The 27,792-nt window shown below is 38.7% G+C and overlaps 1 protein-coding gene across 1 annotated transcript in view; it reads left to right on the forward strand.

Annotated features, from left to right (window-relative positions):
• The window catches only part of cdh13 (cadherin 13, H-cadherin (heart)), a 326,125-nt gene extending 307,191 nt beyond the window's left edge, over positions 1-18,934 (forward strand). The window contains exon 14 of the mRNA XM_055155478.1: positions 18,835-18,934. Within this exon, the coding sequence (XP_055011453.1) occupies positions 18,835-18,842 (8 nt within the window). The 3' untranslated portion in view covers positions 18,843-18,934. The remainder of the gene's footprint in view (positions 1-18,834) is intronic.
• Positions 18,935-27,792: the final 8,858 nt, after the last annotated feature.

Raw genomic sequence — 27,792 nt, forward strand, 5'->3', positions numbered from 1 at the left:
CCAAATGATTGTCAAATTATGGAGATGAAATAGCCAGCTTTAATTGCTCATGAGTGTATTGATCTGTCATATTCATTTGCAGATAAACAGACACATGCAGTTTAAACAAATCATCTGAGGATTGTGTTTTAGCAATGATTTAAAAAGCTAAATCTAATCCAATGCAATCCAAATTTTACCAAATTTTGCAAATAAATTCAAATAATTATCACATTTGTTTTGTTTTACTGTCCTCCAAGTAGCTGAGTCTGAAACAGTACAATTTGTGATGGCTGGTACAGAGAGTATAGCTGGTTCTGAGCTGTCTGAGCTCATCCACACACACTTGTATGGGGACAGATGGGGAGCTCTGATTGCTGCAGTGTAGTGCCAGTCTAACATAGAGTACCCTGCAGTATCCTGTTTCATTTCGCTTATCTTTGCGCTGCCCTTTGACCCCTGCTAGAGATAGGAGCGCAGCAGAATGAAAGGACCCGGAGGGGCGCTTGTACCAAAGGTGTGCAGATTAAACTACTCTGTGTAATGCCACAGTCTCACCCACTGGGAGACACATATGCATGACCGCATGGTACACAGATTTATTCATGTGTCTGCACCTCTCTTACAGTCTATTTTTGTTCTTTTTTTTTCAATTCAATTCAATTCAGTTCAAGTTCTCAATAAAAAAACAACAATTCATTTAACGTTAACATAAGAGGCTTCACATCGATGCAACAGATGTTCTTTTTAATGTTATTTCAATAGTGTAATTATAGTCGCCTCCATGCTGCATGTCTCTGCATCTTTAAGCGTGTATCTCATTGTATTCCACGGTTATACACACTACATTTAACAAAAGCTGCACTTACAAAAGGCAAAGATCAATTAGCATTTGAAGAGAAAAATTAAGATAGAAGCCATGTTTTTCAGAGTAAAGAGATTAGGCTTAAAATAAAGGCGTTATTATTTAATTTCTTGTGTCAACGTGTTATTTGAGGATTTTTTTTTCACCATTCACTCAAATTTTTTGCCATTGGTTATTCAAGGATTTTGCTACAATCTGTAAGCATAACATTATCTTTTGAGTATAGCCTGTAGCTTGGATAATGTAAGATAATAATTACACAACTGTTTTATGAGCAAGGTGCAAAAAGTCCAATGTAATCCAGTTATGTCGATTTAATGTTTTGTTTTCTTGCCTGACTGAAAACAAGTACAAATAAACTGTGTGTTACAGCTCAAAATCCCATTATTCCTAAACAAACACATAACAGTTGATTTAGCAGCATTTACTCTAACCACAATACAAGTTTAAATGAACTGTGCACGTTTGCCCGTGATTATACAGAGACATAGTGTTTATTTGCTCTGAGTGGAGATATCTGTGATTGTTTAAAAGTGCATTGTGTAACTTTTCAGGTGGAGGGTCCATCAAATGCTTTTCTCCATTGAGATGTTATTGCTTTGTCTGGAATTTTTTATGTATAGTATTAAACCTTTCTATCTTCTTGGAGACCAAACTAGACCCAAGTTAGAGGTTAGATCTGTGGAGAAGCGACCCCACTCACAGTCAGAATGTGTTTTTTTTATGCATTTCTGAGCTATAAAACCACCTGTAACTGAATAAATGTAAGGTAAAGCTGTTTAATGTCATACTGTGGAACATTCCAAGCAGAGCAGTGACATATCCATAGAAAACAAGAAGGTGATGGACCCCAAACCAAAATGTTACATAGTGCACCTTTGAAGAAAACATATTACTATTTTCATATCTGTGTTATAATGCTGATAAAGCTATGTTAACACACAAACCCTGCATATTTAGGCTGAGTTCCTCTCTGAAATGGAAAACACTGTTCCACTTTGTGATGTCATGTGGTAATACATGGAAGTTTAAACTGCAGACACCTTCGCTAGAATCATTTTGATCATTTCAGCTCTGGAATTGCCAATCTCTGCTAAACAAAGGCTAAAAGGTAGCAGTTAACCTGAAAACTACTACTTCATCACAAGTTGGAACAGAGCATTTTGAGTTTTGGAGAAACAAAACATAGCTTAAAGGTGCACTGTGTAACTTTCCTGTTGGAGGGTCTGTCATCTGATTTATTTCCATGAGATGTTATTGCTTTGCCTGAAATGTTCCACAGTAGCATTAAACTTATCTGTCTTCACCCTGTTTATGTTTTTTGAGCAATAAAGACAACCGTAATTTAGGGTGTCTTTATTGCTCAAAAAACATCAACAGGGTCGCCTCTCCACAGATTTGATGTGTAACTTGGTGGTGTCACTTTTTGTCTCCATGGTGATTGATATGTTTAATGCAGACATGTCAGACTCAGACCCAGGGGCCAAATTTGGTCCACAATTTAACTATATTTGGCCCGCGAGATCATATCAAATACATATTAGAGCTGGCCCGCCAACTACAGAGGCTACAGAGACATACATTTTGTATTATTTTATATTCTTGTTCTGGATTCAGTTTTTAAACAAAACTATTATTAAACATTTATTTTAACAAGAAAAGGTTTAACATTACATATCTCGAAAGAAGAGAAAACATACAGATGTTGTTAAAATTTTTCAATAAATATTTAGTTTGGCCCACGACTTAGTCCCAGATTTAAATTTTGGCCCTCTGTGAATTCGGGTTTGACACCCCTGGTTTAATGCAATACTGTCGAGCACTCAAGAGAGAACAACTACATCTCCATGGTAACGGATCCTCTACCAGAAAAGTTACACAGTGCACCTTTAAAGCTCACAAGAGTCAGTTTTGCTTAATATTGGACCTTTAACATGCACAACACCAAATAAATAAATAAAATCAAAGACATGGTTGCACTTTGGACTCAGTTGTCAGTCAGAGCAGGATTGGGGAGCTCCAGGACATGGACCCCATCAAAGAGGTGTTCTGTGTTAGTTTATGGAGCGAGGCACTGAGTAAGAGAGGAGTCCACCGAGGTTTGAGGCACAGACCTGTAAATAATGCACATAACCCCCATGGACACAGGGCCGGCTGCTGGACAGTTGTGATGCCTGACTTCTTTATAGGGCCACTAAAACACAGCTCAGTTTGCTCACAGAGGACTGGCACATCAATCCAGGGAGTTTTTTTTAACCCTTTCAACACATTTTCCAAAGTTTTGTTGAAGTTTTGCAAATAAAAGAAGAGATAGACCGGAATAATTGTTTCAATGTACTGGACCGATATTTTTTCTTCTTCGCTTATTGGCCATCAACCTTCAGCATAGGCCAATATTTACTTAGGGCTGAACAACCTGACTGAAGGAGAAACATTGCTGTGTTTACAAATATGTAAATGTAAAAACTTAGAAGAACTCTTTTACTATCTATATACAATGTTGCATACTGTATATAAGAGACTGGACTCCAGAGTGAGTGATAAATAATGTAATGTAACCCTGCCATGAACCTGCACACTCCTCATTAAAAGTTTGCAAATATCTACTAAGCCTTCATATTTCTTCTACACCACCAACAATTGTGCCTTATTAGAACACTTCTCAAAGGTTGAGCTTATATTTATAGCATGTACTGTATACGTGCAGCATTTGAAGATGAAAAGATCAAATTGTGATGCAAATCCAGTTTTTAGTCAAATTGGGAAATCACAGTTAGGGCTGTAATGATAATCAATAAATCATTTAAACATACGATACATTTTAACAAGATCAATAACTCTTTTGACCATGATAATTTCTATTTGCATGCTTGTTTGTTTTCCTCGTCTCTCTCGCTCTTTACCAAAGAGACTGAATGTCAAAAGGCTTCTATAGCTCTCTCTACTGACTCCTCGTTTTCTTAGCATAATGATGCTTGAATGAATATGTCAACATAGACTATAGTATAGACGGATTATTTGTTTATCAACACAACAGATGCACACATAGTCCGAGGGCAGAACACGCCTCTGTCTGTGCGGTTTACATGAAGCTGCAACACTATCGCTGCCGGTAGAGCACCAACACAGTTCATTACTGTGTGACAAAACAAGTCCCAATGTCAAATCAACACTATTGAGTGGGATTTGTCTCAACAGCCCACATGCGTCAGATGTGCGCGCACAAACAACAAGAAGAAATGTCTCAAACTACAGCAGCCAACATACATCCATACCCGATCCACACAACTAGCCCGCGGGAGAGTCCAAAATCCACTGAACTCTCGCTACACACTGACACGATACCAGACAGGACAGCGCCTCCCTCATAGTAAAATAAGATCATGTAGAGCAGTTTAATACGAACACTTCAAGACCAAAATGACAAGGCTCACAGTAGCAGCCACAGAGAGAGAAGCTACAATATTCCAATGTAAGTCAATGACTAAAATAAGTTTTAAGGACAATTCTGTTACAGAGACTTAATAATCCATTTTATTTATTGTTTTGGTTGTGTTCGGTTCAACAATTGCTTATTCAAGTGCAATTTTTTAACTGTAACAAGTACTTGCTGTAAGCCAGACTACTGTTCTTATGTCAACAAGTCTATTTATTTAGGCGTATTGTTTTTGGTTGTCTTGCAGTTCCTATGTTTGGAAAGTTTATTGCTCTTTGAAAGGGTGTCAAAATGTCAATATTATCATTTATCGCAATAATTTCTTGGTCAATTAATCGTCCCGCAAAATCTGTTACAGACCTAATCACAATGCCCATATTTACAGTGTCAGCGTTCAAAACTTCAAGCTACAGACCACAGACTGTATAAAGAAGTGGACTAAGTGAGTTTTGAGTGTTCAGCTTCAGTCAAATGAAGCTCACAGAGGCTGGCAATTATGGAGCGAATTTGGAGCCGAGTTCCATATAAGGCAGAGATATTGATTTATGGACAAAATAGCAAAATAAAAGCATCAGGATCATGTACAGCAGGTTAATACAAACATATTAAGACCAAATGAGGTGAGAGGAGTGACGTTTTTTCATTACAAAGCGAAATGGAGGCCCTTTCTTACTTCCTATTTGGAACATGGTGGATTGCAGGTTAGCTATGCCCATTTATATACAGTCTATGCTACACACATATCCTGAGAATCCTCTGGGCTACCTGCAGAACATAGTCAGTCTTGAAAGGATTGAGAAGAGAGCGGCCCAAAATCTCCCAAACCCAATACCCAACGGTTATATTGATGGAAGAGGGTGAAAGGGAGACCATAAACATAAAGAACATAAAGCAATGACATCTAAGACAGGACCAAAACATCTCCGGGCAAGACTGCAGACTTAATCACAAAGTGCCTGACTTGTATCACAATCTCGAGATGACAGTACTGCCCTCTATCTACACGTACACGAATTATCCCCCACCCGCCTTACTCTTTTCTTAATAAAACTCAGATCAAGTGTGACCGCAATAAATTCACCGCCAGATGACCACTCCATAAATATCACACACTATTTGTCTCCTAAAGGTGCAGTGGACATAACTAGCCTCTGGAGACTGCTGTTTGTGCTGCTGGTGGTTCCTTATATGTTCAACTCTGGATTATGAAGGAAGCAAGATGTGAAATAAGGGGATAAAGGAGAATCTCTTGAGGGAATTTGCTCTATCCGCACACATGGGGAAGATATATACACATTCCACGCCAATTCAACCCTGTACCCAGTCAATTTCCAGCAGGTCTCGCGGCTCATACTACTCGCTAAAGTCTTTTCCATGCAGGATTACCGGCTTCTACGGCAGATTAGGCTATGCCGGTAAATGCATGTCTACTTTTTCCTTCACAACTCCTCTTTATTATTACCTCAGGGGATGGTGTAGCTCCAAGACAAGTGATACGAAGGTTAAAACAAAACATTTAATACAAGAAATTACATAGAAGCTGTCATGTTACCACAATCCCTGCTTGCGGGGGTATTTTTGTTCATTGTTGTGAACTGTAATTTTGTCCTGACAGCAATTTTTCTTCTCCTTCACGTTAATCTCCTTCAAGCTACAAAGACATGAGGTTTGGCATCTTATTTACGCAGCATCAGACTTCGAAGAGACGAATGTTGTGGCCTGGACTGTTAAGATTTTGGGTTTGATCTGCAGGCTCAGACATAAACAACATCTTTTCAGGCTGCTTAAAGGTCCTATATAAAGCAAAATTGACTTTTCTGAGCTTTAAGCCATGTTATAATGTTGATACCATATCAAAAATATACCAAGAGTTGTGTTTTGTTTCATTTAGGAATGTTTACTGAGTAATTATTAGTGCTCTGTTCCAAATTGCGATGTCATGAAGCAATGAAACAAGTTTTCATGTGTGAATGAAAAGACACAACTCCAGGTATGTTTGTGATGAGGAAACATAACATACTATATCACCAAATAGCATAATATGGGACCTTTAAAGAAATATTGCCTCTCAGAAAGGTATTGACAATAGTGGACTTAATTTGATGTGTGAAAAATGGTATGTGTGTAGGTCAAAGGTTGTGCTTCCAGGGCTTTTGCAATTAAAGTACATTTTCCAAACAAAAGACTGTAGGACCAAAGCGCCATACAAAAGCAGATAATTACACTGGGTTTGCTGTTTTTTTATACAGAAAGGACACTACTTCTATTTGGTGCATTATGTGTGAATGAAGTACAAAAGTTCAGCCTTATATGGTACATTAGCCTTAAAGAAAAATATATAGTACAGAGAAGACAATGTGTTTCTCACTCATTTTAAGCAAATGCTACAGTCACATTTCTTTCCACTAACAACCTGCTATACAAATATAACATATTAATTCCCATCTGGCATTTAAGTGTGCGATGTGCATTAGTCATTGTAAATTGTACAGCCTGAAATAGCAATGACATCTTTGTGAGAACCATGCTGATCTGAATGTATCCATAATGATTTTTAATGATTTCAAATGAGCAGGTTTACGTGTTGATTAAAGTTCATCTCTGATTGCAGTATTTATAACCTTTAATTTATGTACCTCTAATGTCAGCACCTCTTTAACATCACTCAAGTACTTCCACAGTTCACTCTCTCGTCTGGTTGTAGGCCAAGTCTCTGCTGAAGAATCATGTTTCTGAACAGTGAATATCTGTCCACACATTGCACTAAGGTGTCTGCTGTTTTCTGTTATGCACAGTATAACTACAATGGTCCTTCATTTATCTCAGGGGTTACATTCTAAAAATAACCCGCGATAGGTAAAATCTGCAAATTAGTCAACTTTATATTTTACAATGATTATATCTGTTTTAAAGCTGTAAAACCCCTTACCACACACTTTATACACAGGCTTGCGGTTCTCTCTCTTAAGTCCTGGTTTCAGCAACTATTTGCCCGTGCCTGACCCGCTGCAGGACTCTGTTACAGCGCGTAACTTCTCCCTTCCTTCAGCATGTCCAGAAGTCCAACTTTTTGCATGATGAATACATCTTCCTCTTCCTTTTGGGTGCAACTGCAGGAGCCTTTGTCAGTGCAGAACGTTTCGTCAACATTGTGGGTTTTGTCGGGGAAAAAAATTGCAAACATACAGCACTTCAGAATCACACTGCTAGAGATCCAACATTTATGTAAATTTGGCAGCTGAATGCATTCTGTACTGTACAGGAGACAAAAGTCCCTTAGCCAATCAGGACGCAGCAGGAGGAACACAATACGCATTCATACACTGTTAAAAAAAAAAAAAAAGCATGCGAAATTGCACAAAAAAAGGTGAACCACGATATAGCGAGCACGACTGTAATGTGATACATATGAAATAGATGTGACAAAATATTTGAATGATGTAGGTCTACCCATTGAGAATGTATAATGAGGTATCACACATACTGTATGCTGTATAGCACATTCATTACACAAATTTGACTCTAGTGAGCTTTAAGCCATGTTATAATGGTGTTACCTCCTCAAAAGTTCACACATGTTTGAGTAATCCTCCAAAGTTCCAAAGCTCAAAATGCTCTTTTCTACCTCTTTTCCAGCAGAAGTTTTCAAGTTAACAGCTACCTTTTAGCTTTTGTTCAGTAGAGACTGGAAATTCCAGAGCTAAAATTCTGAAATGATTCTAGTGAAGGTGTATGGAATTTAAAAGCACAATGGAGCACTTCCTGTATTCTCATATGACATCACAAGGTGGAATAGAATGTTTTGAGTTTGAGACAAGAATTCATGGTTTGCGTGTTAAACATGTGTGAATGAAACAAACCACATCTCCCTGTTTGTGATAAGGAAACAACTTGAAAACAAAAATCTGAAAATTGTAATATAGGCCTTTTAATATGTCAAAGTGCATTAATTTCAGTCAATCACATAGATGCAAAATGAGTGAATTGTCTTGCCTTAAGACACAACTCAGCGGAGCCAGTGCTATTCCAACAGACCAGTGCTGCCGTATATCCACAAGGCCCAGACCTAACGCTAGAGTCACGTCAAACATTTGTAAACTTCCATCAGAAAGTTCCTGTTTAACTTCTTCGTTTTTCATCAATGATTAAATGGAAGTTTGGCTCGCCTTATTAACTTTGATTATAGCCATTGTAACACCTTGACAAATCCCCGGTCTCGCTGTCTAATGTTTCTTCTTCATGCTGTGGTGGCGGTGCTCTTGGTGAAACAGGCGTGACATACCTGGACCAATCAGCTGTCACACTCCTCTCCTCTTCGCAATTAGAAGTGCTCCAGGCCCCCGCTCTCCCCTCCAATGTCCCCTTTGATTCTCCCAAAGCTTGTTAAATTTACATTTTCTGCTTAAGCCCGTGCATTTAGCCATAGAGAGCCCCCAATAAGCGGTTATAGACCTTTAAAAGTCAATGTCAGTGCCTTCCTCTGATAGTTATTATAATGGTTTGACATATTACTCTGCCCATGTTCTGAAATGTAAATAAGCTCATAACGTGCATGTGCAGATGTGGTGTGAGGGGGAGTTCAAGTGCTCACAGAATGAATACAGTGTAAAGAGGATATCACTTTAGTGTTAGCTGATGGAAAAACAGGCCATTTGTGCTTGCCAGAAACAGTCAACAATGTTCCTGGTGTTTACCACTGTAGCACCTTTAGCTGTCAGTCAGCACTAGTGCTAAACAACAGCAGGTGTGTTGGGAATACAGGTGGAAAAATTCAGACTCTCGGGCAAAATAGTCACTTTTTTTTCCTTTTTTTTTTTTTACAGAACTCACACAAATGTACTGATTTATTTCTAACCATCTAAAATATTTTAGCAACAGTTGGTGAATGGATAAAATGTATTGTAGTTCCCATAGCTTTCTGCAAATTAAAAGCGCTGTACCTGATTTTTAGAGTCTTAAAAACTGAAGTAGCTAATTTTAAATAGTTTGCAGTGGCCCAAAGCTATTACTCATTAACCTTATGCATTCTGAGCATTCCAATTATTCACTACAGTTTTAGCTGGAATACTTGGGGGGGAAATTTGGTGCAGGGTCTTTAAAAGTCTGTGCAAAATTGACTCTTGAGCATGTTAATAATAATAATAATGCCTTACACTTGTAATGCACTTAACAGACTTTTTGAAGCCCCTTAAAGCGATAGACTATTGCAATTACTCATTCACACAACACTACTATTGTAGCCATAGATGCCCTAGGGCAGACTGATAGAAGCAAGGCTGCCAATCTGCTCCAGCGGCCTCTCCGACCACCACCAAACACTCACCCACACGCCACTGTCATAAAAGGCAATGTGGGTGAAGTGTCAACAGAACTTGGTCCAAGTAGGAATCGATCCTCTTATCCTTGAGGTTTGAGGACCACTGCTCTAACCAGTGAACCACTGTGACTGTTGTTACATTGTCCAAAACAGACCTGGAGTTTTGTTTCATTCACACATGTTTGAGTAATCCAGTGTTATTAGGCTGTCCAAATCTCCAAAGCTCAAAGTGCTCTATTCCACCTTTGACAAACTAACAATTCTGAGGTTGCAATTATCCAAATGATTCTGGTAAAGGTGTATGGATTTTAAAAGCACAACTGAACACGTCCTGTATCACCACATGGGTGGAACAGAGTGTTTTCTGTTTCTGTTCAGAACTAAATATGCAGAGTTTTTGTGTTGAACATGTGTGAATGAAACAAACCACAATTCCAAGTAGATCAGTAAATAGCCTAATATGGGCTCTTAAAATAATTAAGAACTAGGGGGCAAATAGTAACCAAAGCAACAAGTAGAGTGTCTCAAAGCTAGTCTGCCGGATACAATATGAAACAGTCTTAGCCTTTATTAAATGACCTTTTTGAATGTTTGTGTTCTTATGAAAGTAGTGCCTGTTACTAATATTACATTTTACTATGAAAGTTTGATTTATTCTTGGTCTATGAGTTCATTCCTTGGTACCAGTAGAAGAGCTAAATCCATTCGCCAGTGTATTTTCTGTCAGAGCCTTAACTTTGCAGCCAGAGGGGAGACTTGTTCTTCATATACCTTTTCATGGGAGGCAAAACCAAGCTCCTGAAATCTCTTAAGATGTGTGCATTTTGTGAGCTTTTGGCTGGCTTCTTTTTCCAATGATTCTTTAAGTCAGTATTTTATATAAACAGGGGCATTGAAAGAAAACCTCGAGAAAAACATATAAATCGATGCGAGGGTACCATATTAGATATTCTCTGCCATTCAAACGTGCATCGATCGCTTGGACAATTCCTTCAAGTTTGCCATCCAATTCATTTTGCCATGTCTAAGAAAATTATAGTGCGCATTCCTCAAGATGCGCTGTTATCTCATGAGGAGAAAAGAAAAACTGGAACATTCAGTGTCGTCAATAGTTACAAAACCATGACCATTTCAGACCTATTGACAATTTTTTCCATCTTAGACCAAAACAGTGTGCTCGTTCCACTTAAACACTCACAAAAAATAAAGAGCAGAAAACATCAAAAATCTCTTGGAAGCCGGTGGTGTCTATGACAAATCGACACCTCCAATTTGATTGTTTTACACGCATTTTGCAGCCAGTATAGGTGTTAACGCAAGGATTAAAGGTAAGCTTGTTAGGAAAGCTGAGATGCCAAATAGTCTATATACACTTTCCCGGCTTTTGTTTCTGGCATTATATTGTGGGATGGATAAAATAAACCAGGAACACTGTAGGTGGTCTTTTATGTCTCCCATCATGTGTTATATATAAAGGAGTGCCCTGTTGGAAGTAAGACCCACTCACTATCACAATAAGATGCTATTTTATGCTTTGTACTTTTTCACAGTGATATACCTTTGAATGTTGCCATACAGAATACAGGTGAATGGGTTCTTGAATGGCCCATATTACTCTATCTTCTGATGTTGTTGAATGCTGTTTCCTCATCAAAAACATTTGATTTTATTTGTTTGGAGGATAAGCCCGTTGAGATGTCTCGCCATCTCATTTTCGAGGGGGTCCTCAGCAAAAGATGGCCACAGTAGAGCAGACAGTAGGCTACATAAAAAAAATAAAAATAAATAAAAACAACAGAATCAGCCTCCTGGGCGCCTCCCTCGGGAGGTGTTCCGGGCATGTCCCGCCGGGAGGAGGCCTCGGGGAAGACCCAGGACACGCTGGAGGGACTATGTCTCTCGGCTGGCCTGGGAACGCCTTGGGGTCCCCCCGGAGGAGCTGGAGGACGTGTCTGGGGTGAAGGAAGTCTGGGAGTCCCTGCTTAGGCTGCTCCCCCCGCGACCCGGCCCCGGATAAGCGGACGAAAATGGATGGATGGATGGAGAATCAGCACAACCATAGGCTATGTTTATATGATGACGGTCTGAACAGAAGACTTGGTGTTGCATCTTCACTTTTTATTCGCGTTTAGATGAGTGTTTTTGGAAGAAAATCTACATGCATACAGTGACACAAAAGTGTGTGGAAATCGATTAGGTATGCATGCCATCAGACATTTTCTGTTTGTTTGATTCTGTGAACTGTATGTATGTGAATCAAACACGAACACGACATGAGCAGATCTGACCTGAGTTTTGCGTCTTGGGCAGTGTAGACAGAAACACTACGGCAGAGCGTATTTAACTTTTCCACTCTGGAGGGTAATTTCAGATTTTTGCGTTTTTAAACCCCAAAAATGCTGTTACTGTCTAAACCAGGGGTGTCAAACTCATTTTGGTTCAGGGGCCTTATCCAACCTACTTTGAACTCAAAGGGGCGGGATCAGAAAACTCATGGCTTATATACCCCAAAAATAGCAATAAGTTCAAATATTTGTGCAGAGAAACACAAATCTGTTACAGAAGTCTTTTTTAATTGATGAACTCTTTCTTTTACAAAATATTATAATATTATGAACAACCTGAAACTGTAAGAAAAATGTAATTTCAGCACAATGTTTTAATATTAACTTGTATGCAAATAAATAGGAATAAGTCCATTTTAATTGTAAAATCCTGCACTAGGCGTCCACTTTTCTAATTTTTGTCATTTTGCTGATGAGAGTGTCACGGTCAACAGTCAAAACGATCGTCCTTTAAGAGCTTTTGGAAAGAGGCAAATCTTTATTTGTGCTGCTCTGGTGGGAGGCGTCTACACACAGAGGCGCTGAAGACGCTGCTATGCTAAGCGGCACAGAAAATTACCAATATTTTAATAGAAAATATACTTAAAATATTTTAGTAGAAAATCAGCTGAGGGCCAAATTAAAGGTCTTGTAGGGCCGGATCTGGCCCCCGGGCCATATATTTGACACCCCTGGTCTAAACAAACAGCTCTTCCGTTTATATTTATATAAATTTTAAAAAATCATATATTTTGTTGTTTTTACCCACAAGCGTTCTCATATAAACAGGCCCATACACACACTTACACACACTCAAACACAGAATAAATCAAATCTGAAAAAAAAAAAACTAAGACAGAGTTCAAATATAGTCACAAAATACAAGATGAACAACAAAATTCAACAAAATGATCAAAGGCAATTACTCGGGCTATGTAAATATTGAACTAGAGCATTTTTAAATGAAGAGTCAGAAGTTAATGCAGAAAGAAAAAAACATACCTGGAGTTGTGTTCTGTTTCAGTCACACATGTTTAACACAAAAATCCTGCATATTTAGGCCGACTGAGTTCTTCTCTCAAACACAGCTCCACTCCACTGTATTTTTAAACTCATTATACCTTCATTAGAATAATGTGGATAATTTCACAAATGGTTGAACTAAAAGCTTGAAAACTACTGCTTCATGTCATCATAAGGTGGAACAGAGAATTCTGAGCTTTGGAGATAAAGACAGAGTAATAATAAAGGATTACTCGTGTAAATGTTTTTGATGAGGTAAAACAATATAACATGGATTAAAGCTTACAAGAGTCAATTTTGTGTAATATCAGACCTTTAACTTGCAAAGGATATCTGGACAGTTATGCCAGGAAAAAACGTGACTCAAATATCTTGCCTACTCTATTTCCCCTGCAGTGCCGGTCAGTAAATATAAAGCGTATTGTGAGCTTAAATGAATGTACCAGACTTTAGTGTCAGCTGTTCCTCGCCTCACATTCACAGTTACAAAGATATATGTGACTGGCAACTCAGTATCAAAGAAAAGGAGTCTTATGGAAAGCATAGGAACATTTCAGACTAGACAACAGACGTACAAAATTTGCCAGTATACAATTTTGTAAACAGATCAACTTTGATGTCCAGCCCGATCAGATAGTGACATGAGTGATGCAATAAAATAAGATAACGTTTGATTTGAAAGGAGGAAAAAGCTTGATTTGTAATCTAAAAACGTTCAATTTGGTCTTCTTTCCTGCTTTAACAATAGCCTTTAAAAAGAACCCAACAAGTTAAGCTTGATTTGTGGTTTTAAGAAGAGGGATTGAATGTCTGAGGAGGCTAAATATTTTACTGCTGCAGAAATGGTAAGGAAAATGTTATAGAAAAAAACATAAATTATTCTTCACTTAACTTAAGGATTCTAAACATCCTAATTATTCATTGCAGTGAGTTTATAAGCGCTTTTCACAACTCTGCAGTTTTGCCATGATAGTGTAACTAATGATAACTAGCATGCTAATACACACTTCCTGATTCCTGATATAACTACCTGCTTATATAATATTAGCCAGGCTGGTGCCACCTAGTGCCTCCGCTCAATTTCATTTCTCTTCAGCGACTTGGTCAGGAATCGGAATACACTAGACGGTTTACAAGAACCCCAAAAGTGCGAGTCCAGGCACCGACCAGTCAGCGAAGAGCCATACATTCTGTTTGGCAACAATTCCCGAGATCGAGAATTGAAAGCCTGAAAAAAGAGAATGTTTGGTGAATTTTATCAAGGACAAAGACGTTATTGTTCTTCTTCCTTCGTTTCCACGAAGTGAAACTGTCTGATGAATCAGGCTAATATAATATAGCCGTACTGGGGGGGGGGATCATTATATATGATCTCAAATACATGGGAAAAACTCAGGTACAGGCTCTTTAAACTACAATTTCTGCATTTCACATGTGTGTACATATGATTCAGTGCTTCGTACACCTACACTATAGGAACTAAAGTGCCCCTATTTCTGTAACACACAAGTGCATCGAGTCCACACTCTTAAGACCTCCCACTGTACTCTATGCCACTCATCCCCTGTCTGTTCCAACTACACTGAAGTATTATCTCAATGTTCACCTTGTAACTCAAGTGTTGTCGTGCTGCGAGTCTTCTACTTTGTCTTGGAGAGAAGTTTAAGGGCACAGTCGACACCCAGCTTGCCCTATCCAATTCAGCTTGTTCCGAAAATGGATACTTAAACGAGACCGTGGTTTGGGCGGAGGAGGTGGGGAGTATGAGCGAAATGGTGAGGCAGGGCGAGAATGGTTTCTATCGTCGCCGATGTTAGAAATTGGGGGGGAGCAGTCTGGAAGGAGATGGCGAGAGAGAAGCAATCAATAGACTCTTACATTTCATAGTGCAGCGAGTGCGTGTGAGTGTGTGTACGTATGTGTGTGTGAGTGTTTAAACCAGAGCTCGTGTGTGACTCTGGATCACATTCCCAAGCAGCAATTCTCCCTGACTGATGAGACAAATTCAAATGTCACTTCACTGAATGTAACTGACCCTCTGCCAAGATGGGTTATTTGACTTGTTCAATCCAACAGACCAGAGACAGGCATTACTTTAGATTACGGGGTAAGGTTTTTTGTTTTGTTTTTTGTTAAGTGAAAGCTATGGGACTTTGTAAGCTTTTGAGATCAAAGACAGAGATGCCGGGATCTTATAATGTATTTTGGACAAACCTTCATACAGTATATGCAGAAAGAACAAAAATGTGGCTGTTTGCTGCAGGTGTTCCAATCAGTAGGAGCAAGTAGAGGGTGCTCTTGGAAAAAAGGATCAAAACTCAAACTCAACAGATTCCAAGCACTCCAAAACAGTAGAAAAAATTAACACATCGCATGAGGAAAAATATAATTAAAAGGCCTTTATTTGAATGGCCAAAGCCAGCATGTTTCAACCTTAACTGGTCTTCATCAGGGCTTAATTGCTATTACTATTAAGCCCTGATGAAGACCAGTTAAGGTTGTGTTCTGTTGTGTTTGAGTTTTGATCCTTCATACAGTATATTCCATTTATACTGGATCATGAAAAAGATCCATTATTGATACTTTGCAGTGACCTTATGCTGGCGTTACCATGATGATACAATGCACACATTAGCAAAAACTGTTTGAAGATAGTATACTACACAACATATTTCATCAGGACCCCGTGATCAATACGAGGGTTCGTGGTCCTGTTTAGGTGTTTGATTTTTAATAAAACTGTTGGCTGCTTTGTGGCTGTAATGTTATTTCAGAGAGACTCAATTTAACTAACCTGTTGTAAATGGTCACATTTTTATACAGCGCTTTTCCACCTTCAAAGTGCTCAGAGGGCTTTCGAACAAGGAACCACTCACCCATTCATACACCAGTGCATGCAGACACTCGGGGTGAGAGGGATTAAGTGTCATGCCCAAGGACACAACGACAGCATTCATCATTCATGTGAGAGCTGGAATCACACTATCCAACGGGTGGGTCAGTGGATTTGATGGCTCAACCAGTTATGTTTTATGTTGAGAGTGGGATTCGAATCCAACAAACGCTTGACCAACTGAGCCACTGTCACCTAGCAGTTCCAAATAATATGGATCTTTCTGGTCAAAATGTGTTAATATAAAGATCAGATTAAGTCTAATTTGAGTAATAGAGCTTCAGGCAGAGCAGTGTCTACAGTTAGCATTGCACCCCCTGTTGATGAGTTATCAATTAGAAACCATCTTACTGAGTGGAATCTGTCCGCATAGATTCTTACAATAGTTTGGGTTCTTGAAATGGCAACAAACTTGTGAAACTTTTATTGAGCATGGGCAGTAGTTGTCTACCATGTGAATCAATAAAGTTAGTGTAAGGGTACCACTGGGTATAAAGAAACACCATTATTCCTGCTTGCACTCCAGTTGTTTTGGGAGGTCAGACATCAGTGCAGTTTGTTAAAAATGACCATGGTACATTTGTTAAAATGTTGTGTCGACTTTTACAGACTGTATTCTCTGGTGGCGGATTCTCACCTCCATCTGCCTTAAGGAGAAACACTCAAAAATAAGTTTTACTTATTTTTATTTTTTACTAACTTATACTTCACAGCAGATGCAGTGCAATGCTTTGTCTGAAGCTGTTTTGCTCAAATTAAACTTTATTCTGACCTTTTATTTAACACCGTCACCAGAAAGAACTGATTTAGCTGGAACTAAATTTCAGATAATCTTAAAACTTTTTGGCTGTTTGCTATTGTGACTACTGTGTCATGGTAACTTCTAAATATTCCATAATACATATTCACGTAGAACACTCCCACCGTAATGTTACTGCAAAGTATTAAGTCTAAACGCCATCACATACTACAGGAGAATTTGTCCAATTTCGACTGTGATTTGTTTCTCCCCGAGTTCAGGGAGGTGTGATTTCATTTTGTGTCGCTGCTCCTCATGTGTTCGGTGTTGGTGTGACACTGAGCTGCTCTGTCAGAGTGTAACCACCAAACATCAGCAACTCTACAACAACAGTCAATAAAACATGCGTCAGGGGCAGAGGAGTGATGGACACAGGAGCGCAAGATACAAACTCGGGAAATAACAAAAATAATGAGAAGACTTTATTACGCATCTCTCGTAAAGTTGTAAAGTTAAACTGCAGCATCTCATCCACATTATCCACAGACATTGTCCTCTGCAAATAATGACATCCAGTCCACAAATCATCATTTGAATCCAGTTTGAGGTGTTCTTTGAAAGTAAAAAGGCAAGAGTAGTTCCTCTCATGTGTCTGTTTATAACCACGTGGCTCACGGATCGAGGTGAAGGTGCAGATTAGCGATAGTGACTCTACTTCCCGTGTACTTCGTTTTGTGCATTAAAAACCATGTAGCTGAAGTACTGCACCACATTTCACAAATAATAATAATACAGTTTTGACTTGTGTCTAAACTACAAGTGCAGTACTCTGATCTTTTGAACACTTAAGAGTCTCAAAGCAAGTCGTTTTACTCTAGACAGGAAACAGCTGACGCGATCGTGCTCACTACTTCATAACCTGTGGTATGCAGACATGTCTCGCAGCTGTCTTTGCGATCTAAGATTTTAAGTCTCATAAGATTTTCCTCATGTTTGTGGTGTGCACTTTTTGTCGCACATCTAAAAATCGCTTAAGACCGAAAACAAATCTTTAGCAGCCTTAAAGCGAAGACTATGCTAAAAAAAATATATATTAATGTCCTTGAGCTATATTTCTTATTTAGTTATTTACTTACTTATTTGATCTTACTTTTTAATTACAGAAAGAGTTATTAAGTTTTTTTAAGAATCAGCTTGTGTAGACATCTATTAGAACATGGGATTTTGTTATGGAACTGCAGACAGTTTTTATAATAAGTTTTTATAATCTGAGTAGCATAGCTTTCACTTTCATATTGAACATTTTGGTTGCATGTATTTCAACCTTGGTGAGTCAGCAAGGACATTTTTTATAAAACTGAAGAAGCCTCTTGGATGAGTGGTGAAACTTACTCACATCCAAACTTTTCTGCAGTTGACAAAATGAAACTTTCTTAAGAACTAAAAGCCATGTAATTTGAGACAGGTTTGATCAAAACTGAATCAATTCCTTGTAACTTTTGTGGTGGAGGGTCCTTCAGCATCCTCTCTCCATGGAAATGTTGCCTGGAATGTCCTACAGTATGGCATTACACTTATTTATCTCTCCCGCGACAACAGGAGATGCTACCGGGCCACGTTACATCAGATCTGTGGAGAGGCAAGCCCCCTCACAATAAGAATGCACATTTTTAAGTCAATAAAAACCCATGTTATCAAGTAAATGCAAGATGGATACGTTTATGCAATGCCGGGACATTTCAGACAAAGCAACAACATCTCCATGGAGACAAGCGTGTGACAGACCCTCTACCAGAAAAGTTACACAGTCCATCTTTGAAAAGACAACTCCATACTCCGTAACCAAAACTTTAGAAAACTAGTATCGATGGAGAAACGTGCATGCAATAAATCCCCTGTCCACAAAGTGTTCTGATGGCATGACAAATTCAAAAACCAGCGTGAAACTTCTCGCGTTTTCATTTGAGAAAGAGTTGCTGGGTCTGTATTGATTTAGCTGTCCACTGGCGCACTTTCAAGAGGACTTTCCCATTACAGCCAATTACTTTGTTTCTCTAGTCTAAAGGTTGGACTTAGAGTGGGCAATTAGAACCAGTGTGGTGTACTCACTGAATCTTTAATGTCACAATAGCATCACCTGTCCTCAGTAATTGATTGCACTCCCTTCTGGCTTAGGCGATGACTTTGACATTGTTTTTCTTCTTTTCTCTCCCTCTCTTTTCTGTCTCTTCCTCCTCTCCTTTCATCTTTCGCTGCAGGCCTGTAGATTCTGCTGAAAACCTCCCGTAGTCCCTTTTTTTGCAACATCGGAAAGCAGCGACTTATCTCCCCCTACGCAAACCCAGGCTTAGGAGAGCAAAAGAGGATGGAGGACACAATAAAAAACAAAAGAAGAAGAATGGAGGAGGAGTCTTCTCACCACGACAAATCAAATAAGGAAACAACACAACCCCCAGCGGCGCACTTGGACTTTTTGAAGAAATGTCACTTACACAAAATCCTACAGACTTTTTTTTGGTCTATTGTCACCTCTTAATGATATGTTTAAATATATTTTAGAACCTCTGTAGATTTCCCTCTTTTCTTTAAATCATTTTTTTTCCTTATTTCAGCTCATAGTTCATACACTGGGTATTAGCATTGTCCATGGCACCTTGCCAGGAGATACTTGAAACATCATGTGATCCATTTTGTAATATCACATAAAGCTATAATCGCTAAATAGCTAAATACAAGCGATACATCATATTTCATAGCTACCTCTTTTGTTTTTATTCTCTTCAGTTACCTAAAAACCCACATCTTTCTCATTTCACGATTGACCTCTTCGCCAGGCCGGCAATAGCAAAATGGCAACGCTTGCTGGCCAACTGGAATTGCATTTATTTCTGACTTTGATATTTTCTGTTTTATTGATCATAGACTGTGTTCCATCTGATTTTTAGACGGAGGGAACAAAGCGTATGTCTTTGTCTGCAGTGGTTGTGATTTTTTTTAGGACAAGATGGTAGCCATAAGCCTTTTAAAAGTCTGTATCTCTCTCTGGGGTTTGCTCCAGTTTGCTTCTGTTTTTATTAGTTGTCATGGAGTGGATAACCGTATATCTTTATAGTAACGGTGAAAGTGAAACCTTGAAAAAAATCGAAATATTTTATTTTTTACCATTGTATAAATATACAGTATTGATTAACTTATGTACTTTGGTCGCCCACAGTGAGTAATAAAGAAAAACAAACCTCTTTTATGGTGGATTTTAGGCACTATTTCTAATGATACACATGAGGAGGAGTTTTGTGTAATATCTCATTGTTTTTAGGTTTTTTGGACTGTGAAACATTGCAGAATCAGGAGTGTGTCCATTTGTTTCAGTTCAATTTGTCTATGTCTCTTCTGCCCTTTTCAAATCCATAAATGTTTGAAGAACAACTGAGCAGGTTTGCAAAGGCTGTGACTTTGGTGCATAGTTTGAACTCCTGTTTTCTCTCCAGCTCATAAAGAAGCACGTAGTGAGACTGTGGGTCTGTGTGGAAGACCACCTTTAAAGAAAAAAGATGACATTTTGAATGAGTTATGTCTGTCTTTTGCACTAATTTAATAAAGCCGTTACTGAAAATTCCCACAATGCCTTTTGACAAATGTCTGTTTACTTATGGGACAGGTTTTCAGACCAGCTCTACCGAATTGCCTGCTAATACGCTGTTCAGGGATTTCTACTGACCTTTATGCCTCCATTTTGCAGCACTGTCCCTTGGCCACTCTATAGCTAACCCGACTGCTACCACCTATATTCATTTGTTCAACTTCCTCTCTATTTTCACTGGCAAAATCACCCACTGCAACCTGCCTTTTGTCCTATACAAGTCAATCAGCTTCAATCTTTAGTCCCCGGTTCAAAAAGGCCGCTCACCGGTGGCAGGTATTTATTGGTGGCAGTGATGAAAACGCTCAACACTGAGGGACTTGCAGGATTTTTACCCTCTACTTTTTGCCCTGTGATGTGAAGCTGGCAGGTAAGTAGCCAGTAAATTGCTATACGCGATTCGACAGCAAAATTGGACCGCTTTGTTGATTGTTCCTGTGAGTCCTGGTGTCTTTGTGACATGGAACAAGAAGCAAAAAACTCAAGTGTTTGCCAGGTGACTTGGGTCCAGCCGGGCCACTTGAGTGCATTCTGAGAGCAAAGCTGTTGACAAACTCATTCTTATTATGATGGTACATGTACATTTATGTCATAATTACTGTGGTACCTTTGTAACTGTTCTGGTGGATGATCTGCACCTGCTCCAGACTCCACAGTTATGAGAAGATGACAGGTGACAGCAAGGTGGGACGACAGGAGGAATGTTTGTCCACTGATCCGAAGGTTGGAGGTTCGAATTCTGTTGTCTACAGCATTAATGCTCCTACAGACTATTGCTATCATTGTGGTGTCCCAGTGTGTGTGTGTATGGGTGTGTGTGGGGGGTGAGTGTGTGTATGCGTGTATGTGTTTGTGTGTGTGGTTTCTTGATGTAAAGACGCTATGAGTGTCTTGAAGGTTGGAGCGCGCTATAGAAAAATGTGACTATGTGAATGCCAGGCCAAGTTACAAATTAGATCTGTGGCAAGGTGACCCCTCTCACAGTAAGAATGAAGTAAGAAAGTAAGAAAAGTAAGAAAGTAAGAAGTAAGTAATTAAGAAAACATGTGTGACTAACTTATAACTTAATAAATACAAGATTAGTTTGATCTTATGCTGTGGAACTTTCCATGGAAATAAGCAGCTAGCAGACACTCCACCAGAAAAAGAAAAAATAGCATAGTTCCCTTTTAAATCTACTCCACAACGGTAAGTTTTGAGGTATTTTAAGGGCAGCTATTGAACACAGCTATTGTAAGTAACACTTAGCTTGCCATTATCTCGGACCTATACTTGCAACGCCGTTGACAATTTTCGCAGTTAGAGTGTGAAACTGCTCCGCCACCTGCCGTATACATTTTAACCATGCATTAGCACTTACATTAGTGTACATTTATGTGTTTATATTATAGCAACCACAACCATAGAGCACCTACTGCTGCTTGTGTGTGCGGCAGTCATAAAAGATTGTGTAGTACATTACTGTTTCCAAATATTCTTAAAACAAATCAGTGTAATTGTAAAGAGCAGTGAGAGCAGCATGCAGGCTCAGGTCTGTAGCATGGTTGTAACTCGTGGCAGTTTAAAAGGTTGGTCACGTAAAATGTGTTTATATGTGTTTTTAAAGTAATCAATAAAATCTCCACACTCAATCTGAAAGGCACTTAGGGCCTCTGAGCTGCACAGTTCGCACACATTAGCAATGGACAGAAAGATGAAGATAGCAACTTTTTACCCAACTGTTTTAGAGTCAAAACGTTTAACTAAGTATATTATGTGTGGGCTTGACTTTCACTTGTTTTCAAGTTTTTATATTTATGTACTTTTAACTTTTACATTTAAAGTTCCTAGCCACACACAGGTTTAACCAGTCACAATCGTAGTTTAAATCTTTTGTAACAAAATATATCTGGTTATGAACTTAAAGGTGCTCTCTTTTCTGGTAGGAGGTTTCCATCTACATGTCTCCATGAGGTTAGTACTCTACCTGCGATGTTCCCCAATATGGCATTAACTTATCTGTTGCATTTATTCAGTTACAGGTATTTTTTATTCTTAAAAACTACCTACATTTTACTCTAAGTGGGGTTACCGCTCCACAGATTTGATCTATAATTTGGTCTGGTGACAACACTTGTAGATATATTTACATGGTGCTGAACATTCCAGACAAAGCAATAACATCTCCATGGAGACACTATCAGACCCTTCACCAGAAAAGTTACATAGTGCACATTTAAGTTAAAGAGGGGATTTCATTATAACTTTACATTTGACTTATATAAAAGGTCAGTGTTAGTAGGCCAAAATTTGAATCTGTCAGTAAGATGGATATTGGTAAAGATGTTTTTTGACAACCTACTGTTATGTTGAAGAGGATCCATTAATAAAAGCTAAAAGCAAAAAGCAGCACAATGTTGATGTTATGCATATTTATGTGAGATGTCTGCCCAGAGGAATATTGAATTGTAACCAGCCAAAGCTTTTAACTGTTTATAAATGAATTTAGAGATGTTCCAATCATATAGCAGACAGAGGAGAGAGGGGAGTCATTTTCCACAAAGCCCTGTAGACAGGCCAGGGAAAATGGGGCCAAGCTGGAGTCACCTACAGGAGCACCCATGGGACCCAGCGCACTCTATAAAGGCTGCGTCTGGGATTATATGGCTTCCCCTGTGGAACAATGTGCAGTGAACATGTCAGCATTTCTTTGTGTCACTGTAGCAACTCATTAAAAAACACTTTATTTTAACATTTTGCATAAGTGAAATATGGTTTATAGTGTACTGATTGTTATTAAAGTTATTCTAAGTTCAAAAAAAAAAATGTCATGTTTGTCTTATCACACTGACTCAGAGAACAAATTCATATATTTTTATTAAATCAGAATTACTCACTTGCTTTAAATTGGATCTTTGAACTACAACTTAACAAGTAATATATATACGTGCACTATACCAGTGAGCACTGAATGACATGTTTTGATCGCAAAGATACTGCAACTTGGTATTAAATCCTCTGAATGATTTGATATTGTTTTAAAAAATAATCCCACTCTACATCACACTATAATTCACTTTTTATAACATGTGTAAAGGTTAAAGGTTGGCTGTCTGGATTTACTGACTCCTTTTTTTACAGCATCATCTTTGTTATCTCTGTATTTGATCCTTGTATTGTACATCAAACACTACCAAACATTTTCACATTTTTATTTTATTTTTTTGTCTTTATTTCCTTGTTCTGATTATTCTTTAAATTTATGTTGACATGTTTACATATGTGTCAGTGAAGCTGTCATCTGTGGTTGTATTTATAGCATCCTTGCATTATTATTATTATAGTCTGCATTAGTCACTGGTCCATTCTGTCTTCTACTATTTCAATGTTTTGCTATTTCTTTAACGGTTCTGTATTACGCAAAATCACAAGTTTAATGTTACAGTGTTATCTCATCAAAAACATACCAGTAATTGTGGTTTGTTTAATCTCCACATGACTGAGTAATTCTGTATTATTAGTCTGTCTAAAATCTCCAAAGCGCAAAATGCTCTGTTCCACATTATGGTGTAATGAAGTGACAGCTACATTTTACCTTTAGTTCAGTATAGATTGGCAATTCCAGAGCTGAAATGATCTAAGGCTACGTTCAGACTGCAGGGCTTAATGCTCAATTCTGATTTTTTTGTGAAATCCGATGTTTTTGTGAGGTCGTTCACATTTCCAATTAAATGCGACTTGTATGTGAACTCCAGTGTGAACATTAAATGGCCCAAAAGTGTCCCGCAGGCGCACTGCAGGGCACGATGACGTCACCTCAGCGAGCGTGCTCTGTGTTTATGGAAGTTGTCCAAACTTGGACAATGGACACAATCATTGAGCACCTGGCGATTTTAAAGTTCCTCTCGTACCAGAGCCAGAACATGAACAACTTACTTGTTTTAAGGAGTAGATTGAGAAGGAGAAAGAAAGAAAAATTAGGTTTTTGGCCATGGCGTTCTGTGGGGCAGTGTCAAAGTCCGTTGAAAGGAATGTGTGGATGCGGAGACGGAGCCAAGAGTGGTGAGTAGCGATGTGCTTCACTTCAGTGAGACGGAGTTCATTAACAATTTTCGCCTACTTCAGCGCAGAATAGTGATGTTTGTGGCTTGTTGATAACGTGTAGGTCGGATGAATGCACTTTGGCCGTTCAGACTGAAGTCACATGTCAAAAGATCAGACATGTATTGGTTTTAGGACCACATATCCAAGTGGCCTGGGTCGCATTTGAAAAAATCGGATCTGTGTCGTTTAGACTGTCATTAAAAGATCAGATACAGGTCACATAGGGGCCAAAAAATTGGATTTGGGTCGCTTCAGGCTGCAGTCTGAACGTAGCCTTAATGATTCTAGTGAAGGTGCATGGAGTTTAAAAACACAGTGGAGCACTTCCTGTCATAAGGTGGAAGAGAGTGTTTACTGTCCGAGAGAAAAACTTGGCCTAAATTTGCAACGTAATACAGGCCAATTGGTAGAATTAGTTGACCTGCTTTACATCTTTCTTAGCTACTTTGCTTTTCTTTGCCATTGCGTCTAAGGAAACAAAGAATTCAAAACACGTAGCCCTAAAGGCTCCTGTTTGACTAAAAAGCTAAAAGACAGCTTAGTGTAATTTGAGGTGTATAATTTCAGTTCAGTTTTAATTAATTTTATAGCCCAAAGCACAAGAGCAGTCGTCTCACAGGGCTTAACAAAACTGATGATTTAATAAACAGAAACAGCTAGAAAATCAAACCGTGAAAGAGTCATTGGTTGGAAAAGGACCAGCAGATTGACCACTTCAGGGGAAACAAGAAAATGAGAACAAAAAACTCCAAAAACATGAGAAAAAAGAGTAACCTCAAGAAAACCACCACAAAGAAGAGACCCATGTGCCATGAGCTAGTGGGGCGTGTTTATCCACTGATCCAGAGTGTTTATCCACTGATCCAGAGGTTGGTGGTTCGAATCCCGCCCATGACATAAACATTATTGGTTGAATGGTCAGATCCACAGGTTGGCAGTGCGATTCCAGCTCCCACAGAAGAAAACTGTTGTTGTGTCTGTGGGCAAGACACTTAATCCACCTTGCCCCCAGTGTCTGTGACTGGTGTGTGAATGGGTGAGTGGTTCCTTGACGTAAAGCGCTTTGAGTGCCTTGACGGTGGAAAAGCACAATATAAAAGTTTGACCATTTACCACAGATAGTAGTTACTAATTCCTTCTTAAAGGTGCACTGTGTAACTTTTGGAGGGTCTGCCACCTGATTGTTTCCAAGGAGACGTGATTACTTTTTCATCACTTTCATCAAGGAAGTAGTGAACCTTCCACCTTAGAAGTTACATGGTGCATCTTTAAAGAGGAGGTATGTTACGTATTACCCAGTCAAATGAAACAGGAAATACACATCAAGGTTCTTGTTAAGGTGCAAATGCAAGGAACAGTAAAATAAAAGTGAAAAAAAATGCATACAACACTCAAATGGCCAATGTCACGAAAGCTTTTTCTAAAATAACGTTTCAGCAAAAAAGACTTCATTAGATCTTTTTTTCTTGCTTTGGACCACAGTATACAAATGACTACCAGCCCAGGTGCTCATATACCCCTCCAGCAAATGGGAGGTCCCAAAGTGAGTTCAAGCCATTCTGCAACAAGAAAAATATAATTAGATATGTACATAAAATACACAATATAATTTGACCATATCACAAAAAAACATCTTAGGTCAAATTCCATATTAAGTCCATGAGGAGCAAGAGTCTTTAAGATGGTGAATCCAGAAATGCTCTTTTTTTGACAGGAGCATTTCCAGATTCCCACCTCTAAGGGGCAGTTTTACCTGTTCTATGCCTGTATATGTTAAGGAAGAAATAGGATGATTGAAATGTACAACATAATACTAACGTATTACCCACTAACACAAATTTAGATTACCATGTTACCTTTTATTATTTTGAAAATGCTGTATTCCCTGAAACAATGTATCAAGATGTTTTATGTTTCATTTTTGACGCTCTCTGTCCCCCCATGCACGTCACTCCCCCTTCAGAGCACTATCACAGTACATGCAGCGTGTATCCTGATAACTACTTCACATTGCATCAGGTTTGTCAAGTTGTTGTGTACAGTTTTTCCTTTTTACTTGGTATATTTATACAGAATTATCATGTGGGAGCATTAATGATATAGGCTTCTGAGCAGAGCACTAGACAGACTCTTACAGTTACCATAAAGAGGGCTCAAAGAGATCCCTAAAATACCAAATGCATGGATGACATCTCAAACCTTTTCAGACATGTTTTTGATGAGGGAACAATGTTATAATGTGTTAGAAAGCTTAAATTTTTTTAATAATAATACCCCTTTTTAAGCTTAGGTATAAAAAAGAAAATAATATAAAAATCTTGCTTGAACCTACATTGTGTATGTCATTGTCAATACCTGTTATGTTTTACAAGTGCGTCATGTAATCTCAAAGCTCCATTCTTGGCAGAGGATTATGATGGAGGACAAGGTGAACATGGAGGAGAGAAGGACGCACAACAAAACTGATGCATCTCTCAGGTTTAAAAACATTTTTACGAGTTTTTAAAAGCTCTATAAAATGTTCCGGTGGAGAAGGTGACGGAAGACTTGTATCATGTTATGAATTTCCAAAACAAACCCATTCGCATTTGATTCTACGCCCTAATGAGATGTGCTGCTTTATAGTTTGGTCAGTTCTCTCCATACAACTATATCTCTGAAAATGCCAATAGCAATCACAGTATCCGATAATTATGATGGTAATATCCGTTGTCCGCCATCTCCCACTTAGCCATTCAAACTCATTTATTCCCTCCTAGATGATCATTTAGGACCTATTAACACAGGATAGGCTTCTGTAATGATCACTCAATTATCATTTTGGCTCTCATTGGACGCAGGCTTAGCAAGGTTAAGTAACGCCCTGGACCTGGGACGGACGCTTGGCAGATACTGGATGACCATTACAATAGCAATATATTCAACCAGGCCTTAAAGGGCTCCGGATTCGTCCTTTTGTCTCTTTCCACTGTCAAGTCACCCAGAATTATCTTCAATTAGCTGTTGAAAATGCTGTGCAGTCCTCATAAGTATTAAAGGGTTCATATTAAGCTATTTTCTGGTCTACCATATTTTTCGGACTATAAGTCGCTCTGGAGAATAAGTCGCACAAGCTAAAAAATGCGTAATGAAGAAGAAAAAAACTTATATAAGTCACACCGGACTAGAAGTCGCACTTTTTGGGGGAAATTTATTTTATAAAATCAGAGACCAGGAACCGACATTTCATCTTGAAAGGCAAGTTATAGTAATAACAATAGAACAGAGAACAACAGGCTGTTAATGTCACATATGAAGACTTATTCAGGTAACTATAGCATAAACAACAGAACAAAGTTTATCGAACTCTTTATTTTGCTCCAAATCACTAAATCCAATGAATTCTCCATCCTCTGTGTCACTTCTGAGCAACTCCGTGTAAACGGAGCACCGCTTCTTCTTCTGCGTGGCTGTTGTCAGACTCCTCATCAGTTCCAGTTAGAATTATTTCTGC

This window comes from Boleophthalmus pectinirostris, unplaced genomic scaffold (genome assembly GCF_026225935.1).
Source record: "Boleophthalmus pectinirostris isolate CB_2022bp ecotype Guang Dong unplaced genomic scaffold, ASM2622593v1 HiC_scaffold_2, whole genome shotgun sequence".
NCBI classification, from domain to species: domain Eukaryota; kingdom Metazoa; phylum Chordata; class Actinopteri; order Gobiiformes; family Gobiidae; genus Boleophthalmus; species Boleophthalmus pectinirostris.